The sequence below is a fragment of the Mustelus asterias genome, chromosome 28 (assembly GCF_964213995.1).
Source record: "Mustelus asterias chromosome 28, sMusAst1.hap1.1, whole genome shotgun sequence".
Lineage (NCBI taxonomy): Eukaryota > Metazoa > Chordata > Chondrichthyes > Carcharhiniformes > Triakidae > Mustelus > Mustelus asterias.
The window spans coordinates 3920165-3936244 of record NC_135828.1 but is presented as its reverse complement, the minus strand read 5'-3'; the positions used below and the strand labels follow the sequence as shown (position 1 = coordinate 3936244).

The 16080-nt window shown below is 41.9% G+C and overlaps 1 protein-coding gene across 6 annotated transcripts in view; it reads left to right on the top strand.

Moving 5' to 3' along the window:
* gbf1 (golgi brefeldin A resistant guanine nucleotide exchange factor 1) overlaps positions 1-16080 on the top strand; it is a 210121-nt gene that overhangs the window by 120968 nt on the left and 73073 nt on the right. For all 6 annotated transcript variants that reach the window (XM_078199352.1, XM_078199351.1, XM_078199354.1 and 3 more), the window contains exons 8-10: positions 4922-4976; positions 14037-14214; positions 15321-15580. In XM_078199352.1, coding sequence (XP_078055478.1) covers positions 4922-4976; positions 14037-14214; positions 15321-15580 — 493 coding nt within the window. The remainder of the gene's footprint in view (positions 1-4921; positions 4977-14036; positions 14215-15320; positions 15581-16080) is intronic.

Sequence of the window (16080 nt, the reverse complement as noted above, 5' to 3'; positions counted from 1 at the left end):
ATATGATTAAAAACAGTATTCGTAACTTTGCTGTTAGGTTTTCTTAGCTTTCGAACAATCGTAGCAAAATTACTAATTGCATTATGAAATAAAGGGGAGAATTCTCCCGTCCCGCCTGCCACGAGAATCGTAGAGGACGAGGGGGTGGACCATTGACCTCGAGCAGGATTGTCCAGTTTTTTGATTTGATTTATTATTGTCACATGCATTAACAGACAGTGAAAAGTATTGTTTCTTGTGTGCTGTACAGACAAAACATACCGCTCATAGAGAAGGAAAGGAGAAAGTGCAGAATGTTGCATTACAGTCATAGCTAGGATCATTGCAATCTCAAAGCTTCTAGATAAATATTTTGATTTTATTTATTATTGTCACATGTATTAACATGCAGTGAAAAGTATTGTTTCTTGTGCGCTATACAGACAAAACATCTCGTTCATAGAGATGGAAACGAGAGTGCAGAATGTAGTGTTACAAGTCATAGCTAGGATGTAGAGAAAGATCAACTTAATGCAAGGTAGGTCCATTTAAAAGTCTGACAGCAGCAGGGAAGAAGCTGTTCTTGAGTCAGTTGGTATGTGACCTCAGACTTTTGTATCTTTTTCCCAAAGGAAGAAGGTGGAAGAGAGAATGTTGGGGTGCGTGGGGTCCTTAATTATGCTGGCTGCTTTGCCGAGGCAGCGGGAAGTGTAGACAGAGTCAATGGATGGGAGGCTGGTTTGCGTGATGGATTGGGCTACATTCACGATCTTTTGTAGTTCCTTCCGGTCTTGGGCAGACCAGGAGCCATACCAAGTTGTGATACAACCAAAAAGGATGCTTTCTGTGGTTTTTTAGCGAGTGCCGCTGGAGAATCCCACCCAAACTTTATGAATGGCTTTCTTTGGTCTCACTGAGCTGATTATTGACTTGTATGCATGCAGTGTTAGCTGAAGTGTTCTTAGCAGTTCAATAACTGTTAAGGATTACATGAATAGGAGTAGGCTATTTCACTCCCTTGTTCCTGGCAAGGCTCTGCAGCATCAGAACCATTGTGCCTGTATTTGAAAAGGGCATCAGAGTTGACCAGGAAAACTGCAGGTTTATTAGGAACAAGATGAGTGGGGGGGGGGGGATAGTGAACTAAGCAGCCAACATGGACTCAGAGCGAACAGCATGCTTGATGGATCATCTTGGATTATTTTGAGACTGTTGCAGATGAAGCAGATATGGGCATCCCATGTCGCACAATGTTAAACTCTGAATTTTCTGTCAAAGGTTCAGAGTGAAAGACTTTAGATCTAAATGAAAAGCCACAGGAATCCAAGGTTATAAGAAAAAGTAGTTAGAAAAGAATGGAAATGAAGTAAATAAGGAAAAACTTTCAGGCAAGTTAAAAATGTTGTGGTTTGGGGTTTTATTGTGGATATTTTCCACATATTCAGTAGCACATTCTGTTAGCAAGTTGAAGCTGTCACCACAGTGAGTGCTTTTATTCAATGTTTCGGTAATGGCAGTGGACATGGGGACTGTACCCAAATCATTCGAAGGTGGAACAAACCAAAGGAATTTATAGACATGTATGTGCGACACAAAGTTGCCTATGGAGCTGTAAAAGGGGCCAACAGGTGCTTTGTATTTTAAATAACTTTGCTTGGCAGCTGATAAATTTATCTCCAAAACACTTCTGGTGCCCTTTGTGACACATGCCCATCCAAAAGTGGATAGTAAAACCAGCCGCAGGTGTCTGAAATTTGAGAAATGGATTGTCAAGTTCTTCTGAATCTTGAGAATGGTTCATGGTTTTTTTTTTCCCGATCTAAACAGTTTGTACATTTCCACCTGATTGCCTTTCTGTTGAATCTGTGTGTTCTTCATGTGCTTGACAATTGATATTGTTAATTAGGTGTGTTTCATAGTAGATTACCAGGATGTAATCCATTTTTAGGTCCATGTGTGGTACGAGTAACACACCCATCTGCGCATACACTATACACTAGCTTTCAAGAGGTTGTTGACAAAGTGCCACATAGTCGTCCTGGAAACCATTTGGGTAAAAGGGTAATTTGCAGAATGGGCACAAAATTGCCTCAAGGAAATAAATAGGGTTGTGATAAATGGTTAATTATCGGACTGGAGGGAGGTATGCAATGGTGTTCCCCAGCTGTTTTTGATATACGTTCATGACTTGGACTTGGGACTACAGGGCAGAATTTCATTTGCAAGTGGCAAGAAACTTGTAAGCATAGTAAGCAGTGAGGGCCATTTTAATGTACTGCACAGGTTGGTAGCATGGGCAAACATGGGCAGGTGAAATCAAAAGCAACAAAATGTGAGTTCATACACTTGGTAGGCTGATTAAGGAGAGATAATACAAGTTAAATGGTACAGTTTTAAAGGAGGTGTAAGAAGAGAGAGCCCTGCGGGTGCTTGTGTGCAAATCTTAGCAGGTGGCCAGTTAACAGAGCAATTCATAAAACCATCGGGATGTAGGGCTTTGTAAATGGAGGCATAAAGCCAGGAAGTTCTGCTAAACCTATAGAAAATATTCGTCCAACTGTTGGAGTATTGTTTCCAAATTGGAGCCCAACTCTCTAGGAAGAGTGAGAGGTTTGAGAGGGTAGAGAAAGGATTTACTGGAATAGTTTCATTGAGGAAATGACAGTTATATGGATAGAGTGAAGAAGCATCCTGTTCTCCTTTGAGCAGAGAAAGCGTGGAGGAGATTTGATGGAAGTGTTAAAAACTTTTGAGGGTTAAAATAAAATCAATAGAGAAACTGTTTCCCAACAGCTGATGGGTTAATGACCAGAGGGTAAAGATTTAAGGTGATTTGTGAAAGAATCAGAGGGGAAACATTGTACTCATTGAGTGTTTGGAATTTGGAATGTATTGCCTGAAAGATGATGGATGACCTTTTTAAAAAATAATTTATGGAATGTGTGCATCGCTGGCTCGACCAGCATTTATTGCCCATCCCTAGTTGTCTTTGAGAAGGTGATGGTGAACTGCTGCCTTGAACCACTGCAGTCCCTGAGGTGCAGATTCAACCACCATGCTGTTAAGAAAGGAGTTCCAGGATTATTACTCAGCGGCAGTGAAAGAATGGCAATGTATTTCCAAGTCAGGATGGTGAGTGACTTGGTTCCCACGTATCTGCTGCTCTTCTCCTTCTAGATGGTGTGATCATCAGTTTGGAAGGTGCTGCCTAACGAACATTGGTGAGTTCCGCAGTGATTCATGTAGATGGTACACACGGCTGCCACTGTTTGTCAGTGGTGGAGGGAGTGAATGTTTATGGAAGGGGGAGCAATCAAGCGGGCTGCGGGATGGTGTCAAGCTTCGAGTGTTGTTGGAACTGCACCCATCCAGCCAAGTGGAGAGCATTCAATTACGCTCCTAACTTGTGCCTTGTAGATGGTGGTCATGCTTTGGGGAGTCGGGAGGTGAGTTACTCACCGCAGGATTCTGAGTTTTTGACCTGCTCTGGTTGCTGCAGTACTTGTATAGCTAGTCCAGTTCAGTTTCTGGTCAATGTTAACCCCCAGGATGTTGATAGTGGGGGATTCCACGATGATATGGCCACTGAATGTTATGGGGCGATGGTTAGATCCCCTCTCATTGAATGTGATCATTGTCCGGCACTTGTGTGGCATGCATGTTACTTGCCAGCCCAAGTCTGGATATTGTCCAGGTCATGCTGCATTTGGACGTGGACTGCTTCAGTATCTGAGGAGTTACGGATGATACTGAACATTGCGTAGTCATCAGTGGACATCCCCACTTCTGATCTTGCGATGGAAGGAAATCATTGATGAAGCAGCTGAAGATGGTTTTCCTGGGACACTACCCTGAGGAACTCCTACAGTGATGTCCTGGAACTGAGATGATTGACCTCCAATCACCACAACCATTTTCCTTTGTGCCAGGTATGACTCCAACCAGTAGAGGGTTTTTCCTTGATTCTCATTGACTCCAATTTTGCTCGGGCTTCTTGATGCCATACTCGGTCAAATGCAGCCCTTAATGTCAAGGGCTGTCACTCTCCCCTCACCTCTGGCATTCAGCTCCTTTGTCCATGTTTGAACCAAGGCTGTAATTAGGTTGGGAGCTGAGTGATCCTGGCAGAGCCCAAATTCAGCATCCGAGAGCAGGTTATTGCTGAGTAAGTGCTGCTTGACAGCACTGTTGGTGACCCCTTCTATCACTTTACTGATAATCAAGAGTAGACTGATGGAGTGCTACATGGCTGGTTTGGATTTGCCCTGTTTCTTGTGTACAGGATATACCTCGGCAATTTTCCACATTGCCAGGTACATGCCAATGTTGTAGCTGTACTGGAACAACTTGGCTAGGGGAGCAGCAAGTTCTATCACGTGGAGTGAACTAAATTGGCTGAAGGCTGACATCTGTGATGCTGGGGATCTCCAGAGGAGGCCAAGATAGCTGAAGATTTTTGCAAATGCTTCAACTTTGTCTTTTGCAATGATGTACTTGTCTCCATCATTGAGGATGGAGATATTTGTGGAGCCTCCTCCTCCAGTGAGTTGTCTAATTATCCACCATCATTCATGACTGGATGTTGCAGGACTACAGAGCTTAGATCTGATCTGTTGGTTGTGGGATCACTTTAGCTCTGACTATTACTTGCAACATGTGCTGTTTTGTGGCTTCACTCGGTTGACACCTCATTTTTAGGTATGCTTGGTGTTGCTCCTGGTTTCATAGTAGCTTTCAAAAGGGATTTGGGCAAATATTTAAACTGGAAAGATATTGCATGGATATGGATGGAGAAAGAGAGAGTGAGGGACTAACTGGATTGCTGTTCAGAGAGCGTCAAATTCTGTGCTGCACTATTCTGTGATTCTATACATGTAGCATATATAGAACAAAAAGGGATAATTGTTTCAGAAACTGTTCTCTTTTGTTGTTTTTTTTATAGGTTACCTCAGTTTAAAGAAGAAGCCAAGAGTTTTGTGGGAACCAGCATGAAGAAGGTAGTACGATACCTACTTTTTACATGATTAAGTTCACGGTGACGTTTTGCTTAGATACAGCAGTGTGTTTAAGTTACTCCATCCTGTATTTATGTGTTTTCTTTGCTTGTATGCATTAAGTCCTTATTTTGACTGGGTTGTGCTTGGCATTGATTCTTCACTGTTTCTTGAGTCCAGAATTTTGAATAAAAACATGTAAAAGAGTGTAATGACAGTAAATCACTATTTGGCAGGAAATTATGTATTGAGTGTTCTTTGGAATTTTCCCAATACAAAATCTGACGTGCCCTTTTTTAATTGGTGAAAGGCAAGTAACGTGGCCGTAACAATTATCTTGGGTACTAAGTGATCTCACCTGCTCTCCAGCTTCTGAAAATGTCATTTTAAGTACTGGTGCAAGTGCAATACAGATAACCAATCTGCATCATTTTCCCCTAGGTTCAGATAGAGGCAGTTCTTTTTCTAATAGCAAGAACACATGTTGCCTGTCAGTACATATCTCATGCCATCGCTCTGGTAATATACAATTTGGGTTGTTTTCAAATCTGAGAAACAGCAAGTGATTGAACCAAATGTGAAAAATACAGGGCACAACATTGTCCCATCCCTCACCAAGCATGTTTCTGTAATTTCTCTCTGGTTGCTCATGCTGATCAGTGTAGGGGTGATGAAGTATTGACTGAAGCAAAGTCAATCTTCTTGTTTGAAATTAGTGTTGTCTACCCTGGAGCTGAACTTTCAAATCTAACATGTCTAACATGCTGTGGTGCAGACATCTTGGAAATTGGGAGAACTGTTAGAATTATTTCCAGCGTTCCCCATTCCAAAAAGTTCAAGTACGTGCAAAGAGTAAGAGCAGAACAAGGAAACCCTCACCCTCCTCTTTGCTGAACAGTCTTCTCCTATGTTTTCCCATTCTCCCCTCCGCCTCTACACCTTCCACCCCTGTTTCCAACCTCAAGTGTACACTTGGGCCCTCTGTAGTTGATTTGGGATATATATGATTCGGAGCTCGATTTTTACCTTTCTACTTGGAGTATTGGTCTCTCACCAGAATCTGAATCAAGATCTGTAGACCCAACTGTCATGAACTGGCTAACGTCAGCAATTGGATGAGTTGAAATTTCTTTCAGCACTTGCAGACTGTCCAATCCTGGACAGAACTTTCTGCTCCAAATCTTTTCTGTTGATAAGGTGGACTCCTTCAACTCACCTCCGTCGCCACTGCTGAAACCCTAATCTGGCAATCATCACTTTGACACTTAACTGTCTGGTGGTGGGTGCCTTGCTGACCTCCAAATTTATCTTTGGACATCGCTATTTTTTAGGATGTGGATGCTCTGGTAAGTCCAGTATTTATTACCCATCCCTAAATGCCCTTGAGAAGGTGAGGGTGAGCCACATTCTTGATCCTCTGTAGTCAGTGTGGTGTAGCTACACCCATGGTGCTGGTGGAGAGGGAATTCCAGGATTTTAACCCTATGACAGTGAAAGAATGGTCATTTCAGGACAGTATGTGACTTCAAGAGGATCTTGCCGGTGGTGGTGTTCCAATGTGCCTGCAGTCATTGTTCCTTGAGGTTGTAGAGGTCTTGGATTTGGGTGGTGTTGCTGAAGAAGGTTTGGTGAATTGCTGCACTGTATCTTGTAGATGGTACACATTGCAGCCATTGTGCAGTGGTGGCGAAGGGAGTGAATGTTTAAGGTGGTGGATAGGATGCCAATGAAGGTGAACTGCTTTATCCTGGATGGTGTTGAGCTTTGAATTCTGCACTGCCATTGCTCCCATCCATGCCAGGCTCCATTGGTTTCCTTTTCACCATCAGATTTATTTTCAGAATCTCACTTTTGCTTTTGATGTTCACACATAATGTCAAGTTGTCACAGCTGCATGTTTTTCTGTATCTGTACATCCTTGAGTGCATTGTCATTCCACTCTTTGTACCCAGCTCCATCAATAATGACTGTTCTTTCAGCTGCTATGCCTGGCCTCCATCTTACCACAAATCTCCCAAAATCCTGTTTCTTCAACCAATCCCATTTTAAAATTCTTGTTTCTGTCTTTTATAATGTTTTTTATAATGCCAATAAGACACAGACTTTCTTAATATGAAGAGCACCAGAGAAATATAAATTATACTTCCACCAGTACTGGTACAGAATTTGTAACATTGACAAATTCCCATATTTTTAAAAATAAAATTTTGGCACGAAATACCTTCCCAGAGATCATTGTAACAACTTCCTGCTGTATATAAATAAAAAAGACGTTTAATTTTAATGGATTGGCATGCCGAAAATGGTTAAATGGTTTTGGAGCATGTGTACAATAGCATGTAAGCTGAAGTGATATACTGGCTTCTCTTTGTGAAGGTCAGAGTATATAGCTGTTGGATTCAAATTGGCCTTTAGTTGAATCAGAAATGCACTGTTGGTATTTGCAAACAAGCACTACCACAATATGTATATAGAAGCAGTAGTTGAGCTTCCAGGTAAGGCTTTGGTAATTGGCTTGTCTTGTTTGAAGTGCAGTTACATGGCAATTCCAAGTAATGCAAAAAGATAGCACTTTAACATGGTCTGTCATGTCCTCATTATAAAACGTTTAAACATGGTGCATGGTTTGCGTCAAGTGTTGCATGATATGGTGCTCGTGCTTTGGAAACTTCTCTTCCAAGTGGAACTTGACTAAAATGGATAACCTAAGGCATGAATATCTGTCTTGAATTCATACTAGCGTGTATTATAATGAACATGTTCATTTCCACAAGCTTTCAAATTTTAATTAATTAAATGACAACATCAATTTAGAGTTTAAATGAGGAAATGTTAGTCTTTGCCCCTTTATCACAAGTCATTTTGCAACTTGTATGCTTTTATTTACTGGCAACTGCAATTTTTTCCTCCGAGGCTTACACTATCATGTGGAAAAACAAACGAGTGCAGGTAAGGATGTTATACTGATGCAAAATGTGTCAGTCCATGGAACTCCACCAGATCTTTTGAGATGGTTCAAGGCTTTAACACTGTTTGCTCTAGTGGGGGGAGAGAGGTGATGAGAGATTGTAGTTTTATCAACTATGCTCACATTCTGAAAGTACAGATTTACAGCTGTATGCTGACAATTTAGGTATAAATCTGAGCAAGAAATAATTTGTAGAAAGCGAGAAGTTGATCTAAAATGTGTTGGGGAGATCCTTAACAGGCAGAGAGGTTCTTTGAAGAGGCAGAGTTAATTGGTTGGTAGTAATTTTCTCCATTATCATATCTTTAGGAATGTGTTGACAGAATAAGTGGAAACCTCCATGCATGGCTGCATACTAAACTGCAAGGATTTGTTTGCATATTTCTGGGACATATTGCTCAACTTAAAAATGGGAGGTCACTTTTCGCTGGATATTCTGATAGATGTTCTGAGAGGTGTCTTGTGAATTTGACTAGAGAAAATATATTTTGCATTTTGGAGAAAAAGTGAGTTTTAGTTCACCAGAATTGCAATTGCTTGAGGAGTAAATATAATTGCTATTATCACAAACACTGATGACATTTAATGACAGTATTTCAACTTATTGATACTCATCCTATGAAGACTATAATAATTCTCTTCAAAAACAGTGAAGGGTTTGCTGATGTTGCATTAATTCATTGCACAAGAATAATTGCATTGACTTGATTTAGAGTTACTATGCAGAATAGCTGTATTTAACCAGGTCAGGTTGGGTACTCTGTGGTGAGTAACTCATCTTCGATTCCCTGAAGCTATTCCACCATCCATAAGGCACCAGTTCGGAATGTGATGGCATGCTCTCCATTTGCCTGGAGGTGTGCACTCAAGAAACTCAGCACCACCCAGAATAAAGCAGCATGCTTGAACCCTATCCACCTCTTTAAACTTTCATTCCCTCCATCACCTGCACATTGTGGATCGGTGCGCACCATCTACAAAATGCACTCCAGTAACTTGCCAAAGCTCCTTCAACAGCATCTTCCAAACCTGCGACCAAGGGCAATAACACACGAGACCACCATCACTTGCACCACTTCTAAGTCTCACACCGCCATGTCTCAGAATTATATCACCGTTTTATCATTCTCAGATAAATCCTATACACTTTATCAGTTTTTATTTTTAAATATCGTGTAGCTATGGCATTAAAATTTTACAGCATTGCGGGTGCCCTGGACACCACATCGACTGCAGTGGTTCAAGAAGGCAGCTCACTACCAACAAAGAACAAAGAAAATTACAGCACAGGAACAGGCCCTTCGGCCCTCCAAGCCTGCACCGACCATGCTGCCCGACTTCACCAAAACCCACTACCCTTCCGGGGACCATATCCCTCTATTCCCATCTCATTCATGTACTTGTCAAGACGCCCCTTAAAAGTCATTACCGTATCTGCTTCCACTACCTCCCCCGGCAACGAGTTCCAGGCACCCACTACTCTCTGTGTAAAAAATCTGCCTCGTACATCTCTTTTAAACCTTGCCCCTCGCACCTTAAACCCGTGCCCCCTAGTCATTGACTCTTTCACCCTAGGAAAAAGCTTCTGACTATCCATTCTGTCCATACCTCTCATAATCTTGTAGACTTTTATCAGGCCTCCCCTCAACCTCCGTCGCTCCAGTGAGAGCAAACCAAATTTCTCCAATCTCTCCTCATAGCTAATGCCCTCCATACCAGGCAACATCCTGGTAAATCTTTCCTGTACCCTCTCCAAAGCTTCCCCATCCTTCTGGTAGTGTGGCGACCAGAATTGAACACTATATTCCAAGTGCGGCCTAACTAAGGCTCTATAAAGCTGCAACGTGACTTGCAAATTTTAAAACTCAATACCCCGGCCGATTAAGGCAAGCATGCCGTATGCCTTCTTGACTACCTTCTCCACCTGCATTGCCACTTTCAGTGACCTGTGTACCTGTATACCCAGATCCCTTTGCCTATTGATCCTGGAGTTCAGTTACTAGTGGTGTACCGCAAGGATCCGTTTTGGGGCAACTGCTGTTTGTCATTTTTATTAATGACCTGGATGAGGGCGTGGAAGGATGGATTAGTAAATTTGCGGATGACACTAAAGTCGGTGGAATTGTAGACAGTGCGGAGGGAAGTGGCAGGTTACAGAGGGACATAGATAAGCTGCAGAGCTGGGCTGAGAGGTGGCAAATGGAGTTTAATGCGGAAAAGTGTGAGGTGATTCACTTTGGAAGGAGTAACAGGAATACAGAGTACTGGGCTAATGGTAAGATATTTGGTAGTGTGGATGAACAGAGGAATCTGGGTGTCCATGTGCATAGATCCCTGAAAGTTGGCACCCAGGTTGATAGGGTTGTTAAGAAGGCGTACGGTGTGTTAGCTTTTATTGGTAGAGGGATTGAGTTTTGGAGCCAGGAGGTCATGCTGCAACTGTACAAAACTCTGGTGCATTTGGAGTATTACGTACAGTTCTGGTCGCCGTATTATAGGAAAGATGTGGAAGTGTTGGAAAGGGTGCAGAGGAGATTTACCAGCATGTTGCCTGGTATGGTGGGAAAATCGTATGAGGAAAGGCTGAGGGACTTGAGGTTGTTTCCGTTAGAGAGAAGAAGGTTAAGAGGTGACTTAATCGAGGCATACAAGATGATCAGAGGATTAGATAGGGTGGATAGTGAGAACCTTTTTCCTCGGATGGTGATGGCTAGCATGAGGGGACATGGCTTTAAATTGAGGGGTGAGAGATATAGGACAGATGTTAGAGGTAGGTTCTTTACTCAGAGAGTAGTAAGGGCATGGAATGCCCTGCCTGCAGCAGTAGTGGACTCGTCAACATTAAGAGCATTCAAATGGTTATTAGATAAACATATGGATGATATTGGAATAGTGTAGATTAGAGAGGCTTTAGATTGGTTCCACTGGTCGGCGCAACATCGAGGGCCGAAGGGCCTGTACTGCGCTGTTATGTTCTATGTTCTATCAGTACTCTTAAGGGTTCTGCCATTTACTGTATATTTCCTATCTTTATTAGACCTTCCAAAATGCATTACCTCACATTTGTCCGGATTAAACTCCATCTGCCATCTCTCCGCCCAAGTCTCCAACTGATCTATATCCTGCTGTATCCTCTGATGGTCCTCATCGCTGTCTGCAAACTTACTAATCAATCCAGTTACATTTTCCTCCAAATATATATATATATAAACAGCAAAGGTCCCAGCACTGATCCCTGAGGTGATGTTCCCTGAGGAACACCACTTGTCACAGCCCTCCATTCAGAAACGCACCCTTCCACTGCTACCCTCTGTCTTCTTTGACCGAGCCAGTTTTGTATCCACCTTGCTCGCTCACCTCTGATTCCATGCGACTTCACCTTCTGCACCAGTCTGCCATGAGGGACCTTGTCAAAGGCCTTACTGAAGCCCATGTAGACAACATCCACTGCCCTACCCTCATCAATCGTCTTTGTCACTTCCTCGAAAAACTCGATCAAGTTTGTGAGACACGACCTCCCCTTCACAAAACTATGTTGCCTCTCACTAATACGTCCACTTATTTCCAAGTGGGAATAAATCCTGTCTCGAAGAATCTTCTCCAATAATTTCCCTACCACTGATGTAAGGCTCACCGGCCTATAATTACCTGAATTATTCTTGCTACCCTTCTTAAACAAGGGAACAACTTTGGCTATTCTCCAATCCTCTGGGACCTCCCCTGTAGATAATGAGGATACAAAGATTTCTCTCAAGGCCGCAGCAATTTCCTCCCTTGCCTCTCTCAGTATTCTGGGGTATACCCCATCAGGCCCTGGAGACTTGTCGACCTTAATGTTTCTCAAGAACCCCAATACCACCTTTTTGATCTCAACATGACTCAAACTATCTACACACCCTTTCCCACTCCATCTATTGGATGGGTAATAACGGATGAAATTGCCATTACCCAAATACCGTGAACCAATTAAAAAAGAAGTAATTTAAGTTTGGTCTTGTTTAGTAAGGAGGCAGCTAAAGTTGAACCTAGTGCAGGGTCAGTGTAATTGCTGCGTCCTGCCGGTCGTGTTTGAAGCAAGACAGATTAAAATTGACTGCAATTGGTATATACAGAGAGTAACATGTACTGAAACTGAAGGTGTTCTCTCAATAAATACATTCTTGAAAATTGCACTGGTGCAGCAGTCTAAAAACAAGAAGTACATTGATCATATCTGTCTTTAGTTTTAGTTTCTAAACCTGTTTCAAGCCATTTAAGCTGCAGTGAGGTACTAACAATATATGATTGGTTCTGTGCAGTTTTGTTCAACTTCTTTAAACGCAAATAAAAATTAATGTTAATAATTACCTGAATTATTCTTGCTACCCTTCTTAAACAAGGGAACAAGGGAACATTGGCTATTCTCCAATCCTCTGGGACCTCCCCTGTAGATAATGAGGATACAAAGATTTCTCTCAAGGCCGCAGCAATTTCCTCCCTTGCCTCTCTCAGTATTCTGGGGTATATCCCATCAGGAACAAGGGGCAGCACGGTGGCACAGTGGTTAGCATTGCTGCCTTATAGCGCCGGGGACCTGGGTTCAATTCCCGGCTTGGGTCACAGTCTGTGTGGGGTTTGCACGTTCTCACCGTGTCTGCGTGGGTTTCCTCCGGGTGCTCCAGTTTCCTCCCACAGCCTGAAAGACGTGCTGGTTAGGGTGCATTGACCTGAACAGGCGCCGAGGTGTGGCGACGAGGGGAATTTCACAGTCACTTCATTGCAGTGTTGTGACTAATAAATAAACTTGATCTTTATCAAAATAAAACCACCGAAAGCACACAAACTCTGTCAGTACCCAAATAGAGGAAAGTTGCTTTAATGTTTCAAGTATCATCAGAGCTAAAGAATCTGAACCTTAGCTGTTGCTTGTTCTTCTCAGGTGTTGGTAGACTAGCAGTTTCTAATAGAAAAGCAAATTACCGCGGATGCTGGCATCTGAAACAAAAACAGAAAAAGCTGTGGATTCTTCAGAGGGTCATCGAGATTTGAAACATTGGCCGGAACTCTACCACCTCACCCGCCACAGAATCGGAACGGGCGAGGTTCTTAAGAACGGAAATCTCCGTTGGCCTCGGGCGGGAATTTACGATCTCGCCCGAGCGAGGTTGTAAAATCCCACCCGTTATCTCTGTTCTCGCTCCACAGATGCTGTCAGACCGGCTGAGATTTTCCGGCATTTTCTGTTTTTGTTGCAGCAATTTCTAATATTTCTTTCAGTTTTCCAGTTTCTGCAATTTTTAACTAGCACTTATCTAAATACTAAAGCTATGACGACAAACTGCTCCATGTACAAAGTCAATGGTTCGAATGGCTATCGTAGTTCACTACGGCACAATTCATGCTTATGTTTGAAGCTGCATTTCCTAAAATCCGTGTTTGCCTCTTGGAGCAAGCTGAACTTAACTTGGAACCAATTCGTCTCAAATTTCCTGAGCCCCAACCTCTAATTTCTTGCAGCATATAATTCGTAGCAAGGCTTCCATTGAATGGTTCTGCTGTGGTCAACAGCACTTTTTTTCCCATCTAAATTCAGCATATCCAGGAACATTCAACCTAGGCATTAGACTTCTTGGTTGTGTCTGGAATGCATGAAACTCACAAAGACCCTGCTGGCTAAGTAATATCGTTTCTCAATTTAAAAAGTATTAATTATATATTTTTAAATATTATTTTAAGGTTAAAATCTGATGCTGAAGTTCAGTTTGTAATTGCAAACCGATTAAGGACTACACTTGGGTCTTGTCTAAATACCTTTACTGATTATACCCTTCTGGGTCACTTGGATAAATTCAATACACTTTTTATTTTTAATTATAACACAGTTTTAAGAGGAGAATTTCAGTCCACAGAATTGTTTTGTTGCTTCTAAATTGAGTACAAAAGGAAGCATTTTATCAAGAATTTGATCTTGAGAGTTTCATGCATTGAGCATCACCCACTGCAATTGAAAAACTGAAGGAGAAACATATGCAAGGAGAGGAAAATCTTTTTCGGTCTCTGCACCTTAATATTTTAAAGAGTGCTGGTATCACAGTGTATTGTAATTCAACTTGCAGCTTAAGATGAGAGCAGGAGGAATGAGTGATTCGTCAAAGTGGAAAAAGCAGAAGAAATCCCCACGACCATCTCGTCATGCAAACAAGCTTCCCCTTGCGTCAGAGCAACAGTCAGTGCCAGGCCAGGTTTTGCACAGTTCAATAGGTTCTGTACCTCAGCTCTTAAACAATCAACCAGGTATGCTTTAGCATTTTTGCACTTTGCTCCTGAGAAGGGAATCTTGCAATCAGCCTTTTGTTTTCAAAAGATAATGACGAAATTAAGTTGGTTTAAAATTTTGCTTTTTCAAAATCATATGTCTCTCTCTTGAATATCGTGACTGCTGTCTGTACATTTGAATTAAAGATTTTACTATGGATGAGTTTGAAAAAAACTTAAATAAATCTGCGTAGAGGTGAAATTATGCCATTGTTGGATTAATGGGACTTTCATGATTGAGTTATCACATACGATTTGAATTGGTAATCATTTCTGGCTCGTGCTCTTATGTAAGCAGTGATTCCTAATTAAACAAAAACGAATGGAGACAATAGCTAAGAAAAGATGAAACCTAGTTGATGGATAATGCTGGGGATTCTTTGAACATTAAGTGTCCTCATTTTTTTTGTCTGTCTTGGGTACTTTGGAAATGAAGAGGTGGGAGGGCACTTGTAAATTTTAAATCAATGTTACATTACTTTACACATTTCGTAAGCTGTGAATCTAAATCTTCTGGTTTTGGATTTATCCAGCAATACAGCAGTAATGCTGAGAATACATTGCAAAAGCAGGGGTTAAATCGGTTGGCTGGCTGGCTGGTTCGCAATGCAGAGCGACACCAACAGCAGGGGTTCAATTCCCGTCCCGGCTGAAGTTATTCATGAAGGCCCCGCCTTCTCAACCTTGCCCCTCGCCTGAGGTGTGGTGATCCTCGGGTTAAATCACCACCAGCCACTGCACGCTCTCACAAAAAGGGGGAGAGCAGTCTATGGTCCTCTGGAACTTTGGCGACTTTTATTTCATTTCACAAAGCAGTGAATAAGAAATTAAAAACACAAATAGAACCAATGATCAATAGAACAAATAGATCTAACAGTCAGCCATGATCTAATTGAATGGCAGAGCAGGCTCGATTGATAGAATGGCCTCCTCCTGTTTCTATGTTTCTGGAAATGACCCATTGCCCATAATTTGGTCACTATTACAATGTTATCATCTTGAGTTAAAGAAATGAATGGATGATTAAGAATTTTAATTTTGCGACTTCTGAATCTATGTGCAAGTTATACTGGTTGTTTTTAAAGGTGATGCACCCTTCCTGGAACATTCAGTTGTAACTGCAAACAGTACAGCTTCCAGTTCAACCACTATTTCTGAAAATCCATCCACTGTCTCGAGCCCGACCACAGACAGTGGTATGGAACTTTCTTCAAAGACAACGTCAAAAGAAGACCTTACTGACCTTGACCAGGGCAATTCTGCAGGCATCACTCCAGCAAACACCCCTTCCAGTGAGCCCGGTGAAGAGAAAATCTTAGAATCACAAGCCCAGCTGGAGTCTCAGGTAAATCTGCCATTGTTAGAGGTTATTAACAATTAATTATTTGTGTATTGCTGGTAAAAGAGACATGTCAAAGCTTTTCATCTTGCACTTATCAGGACAGACTTTGCAAGAATGCCAACTATAAAGGGAATACTGCATTAGAAGAGTGTGCTGAATGGTTGGTTGGCAAGTGGACTTTGATTGTTGGAGGTGTTTCCTCTAATAATTACTTCCCACCCTTTTGGCTTGCTATCTTTAAATCTTTTGTGTTTATTTTGTTCACTTTTTTTGGCAGTTTAGTATGCTGCAAACACTGGCAGAGCAAAGTTCATTTACTTTGAGTGTAAGAATAATACCATAAAATTTTAACCAACATATTAGATTAGTCTCTGGAGTGGGGCTTGAACTTGATGCCTTCTGCCTGAGGTTGGAATGCTACCAGTCAAGGCTAACAGATAATTATGATGGGACACCATTACAGTACATTCTCCCAAATTGACTAACATTTTGAAATTGCCATG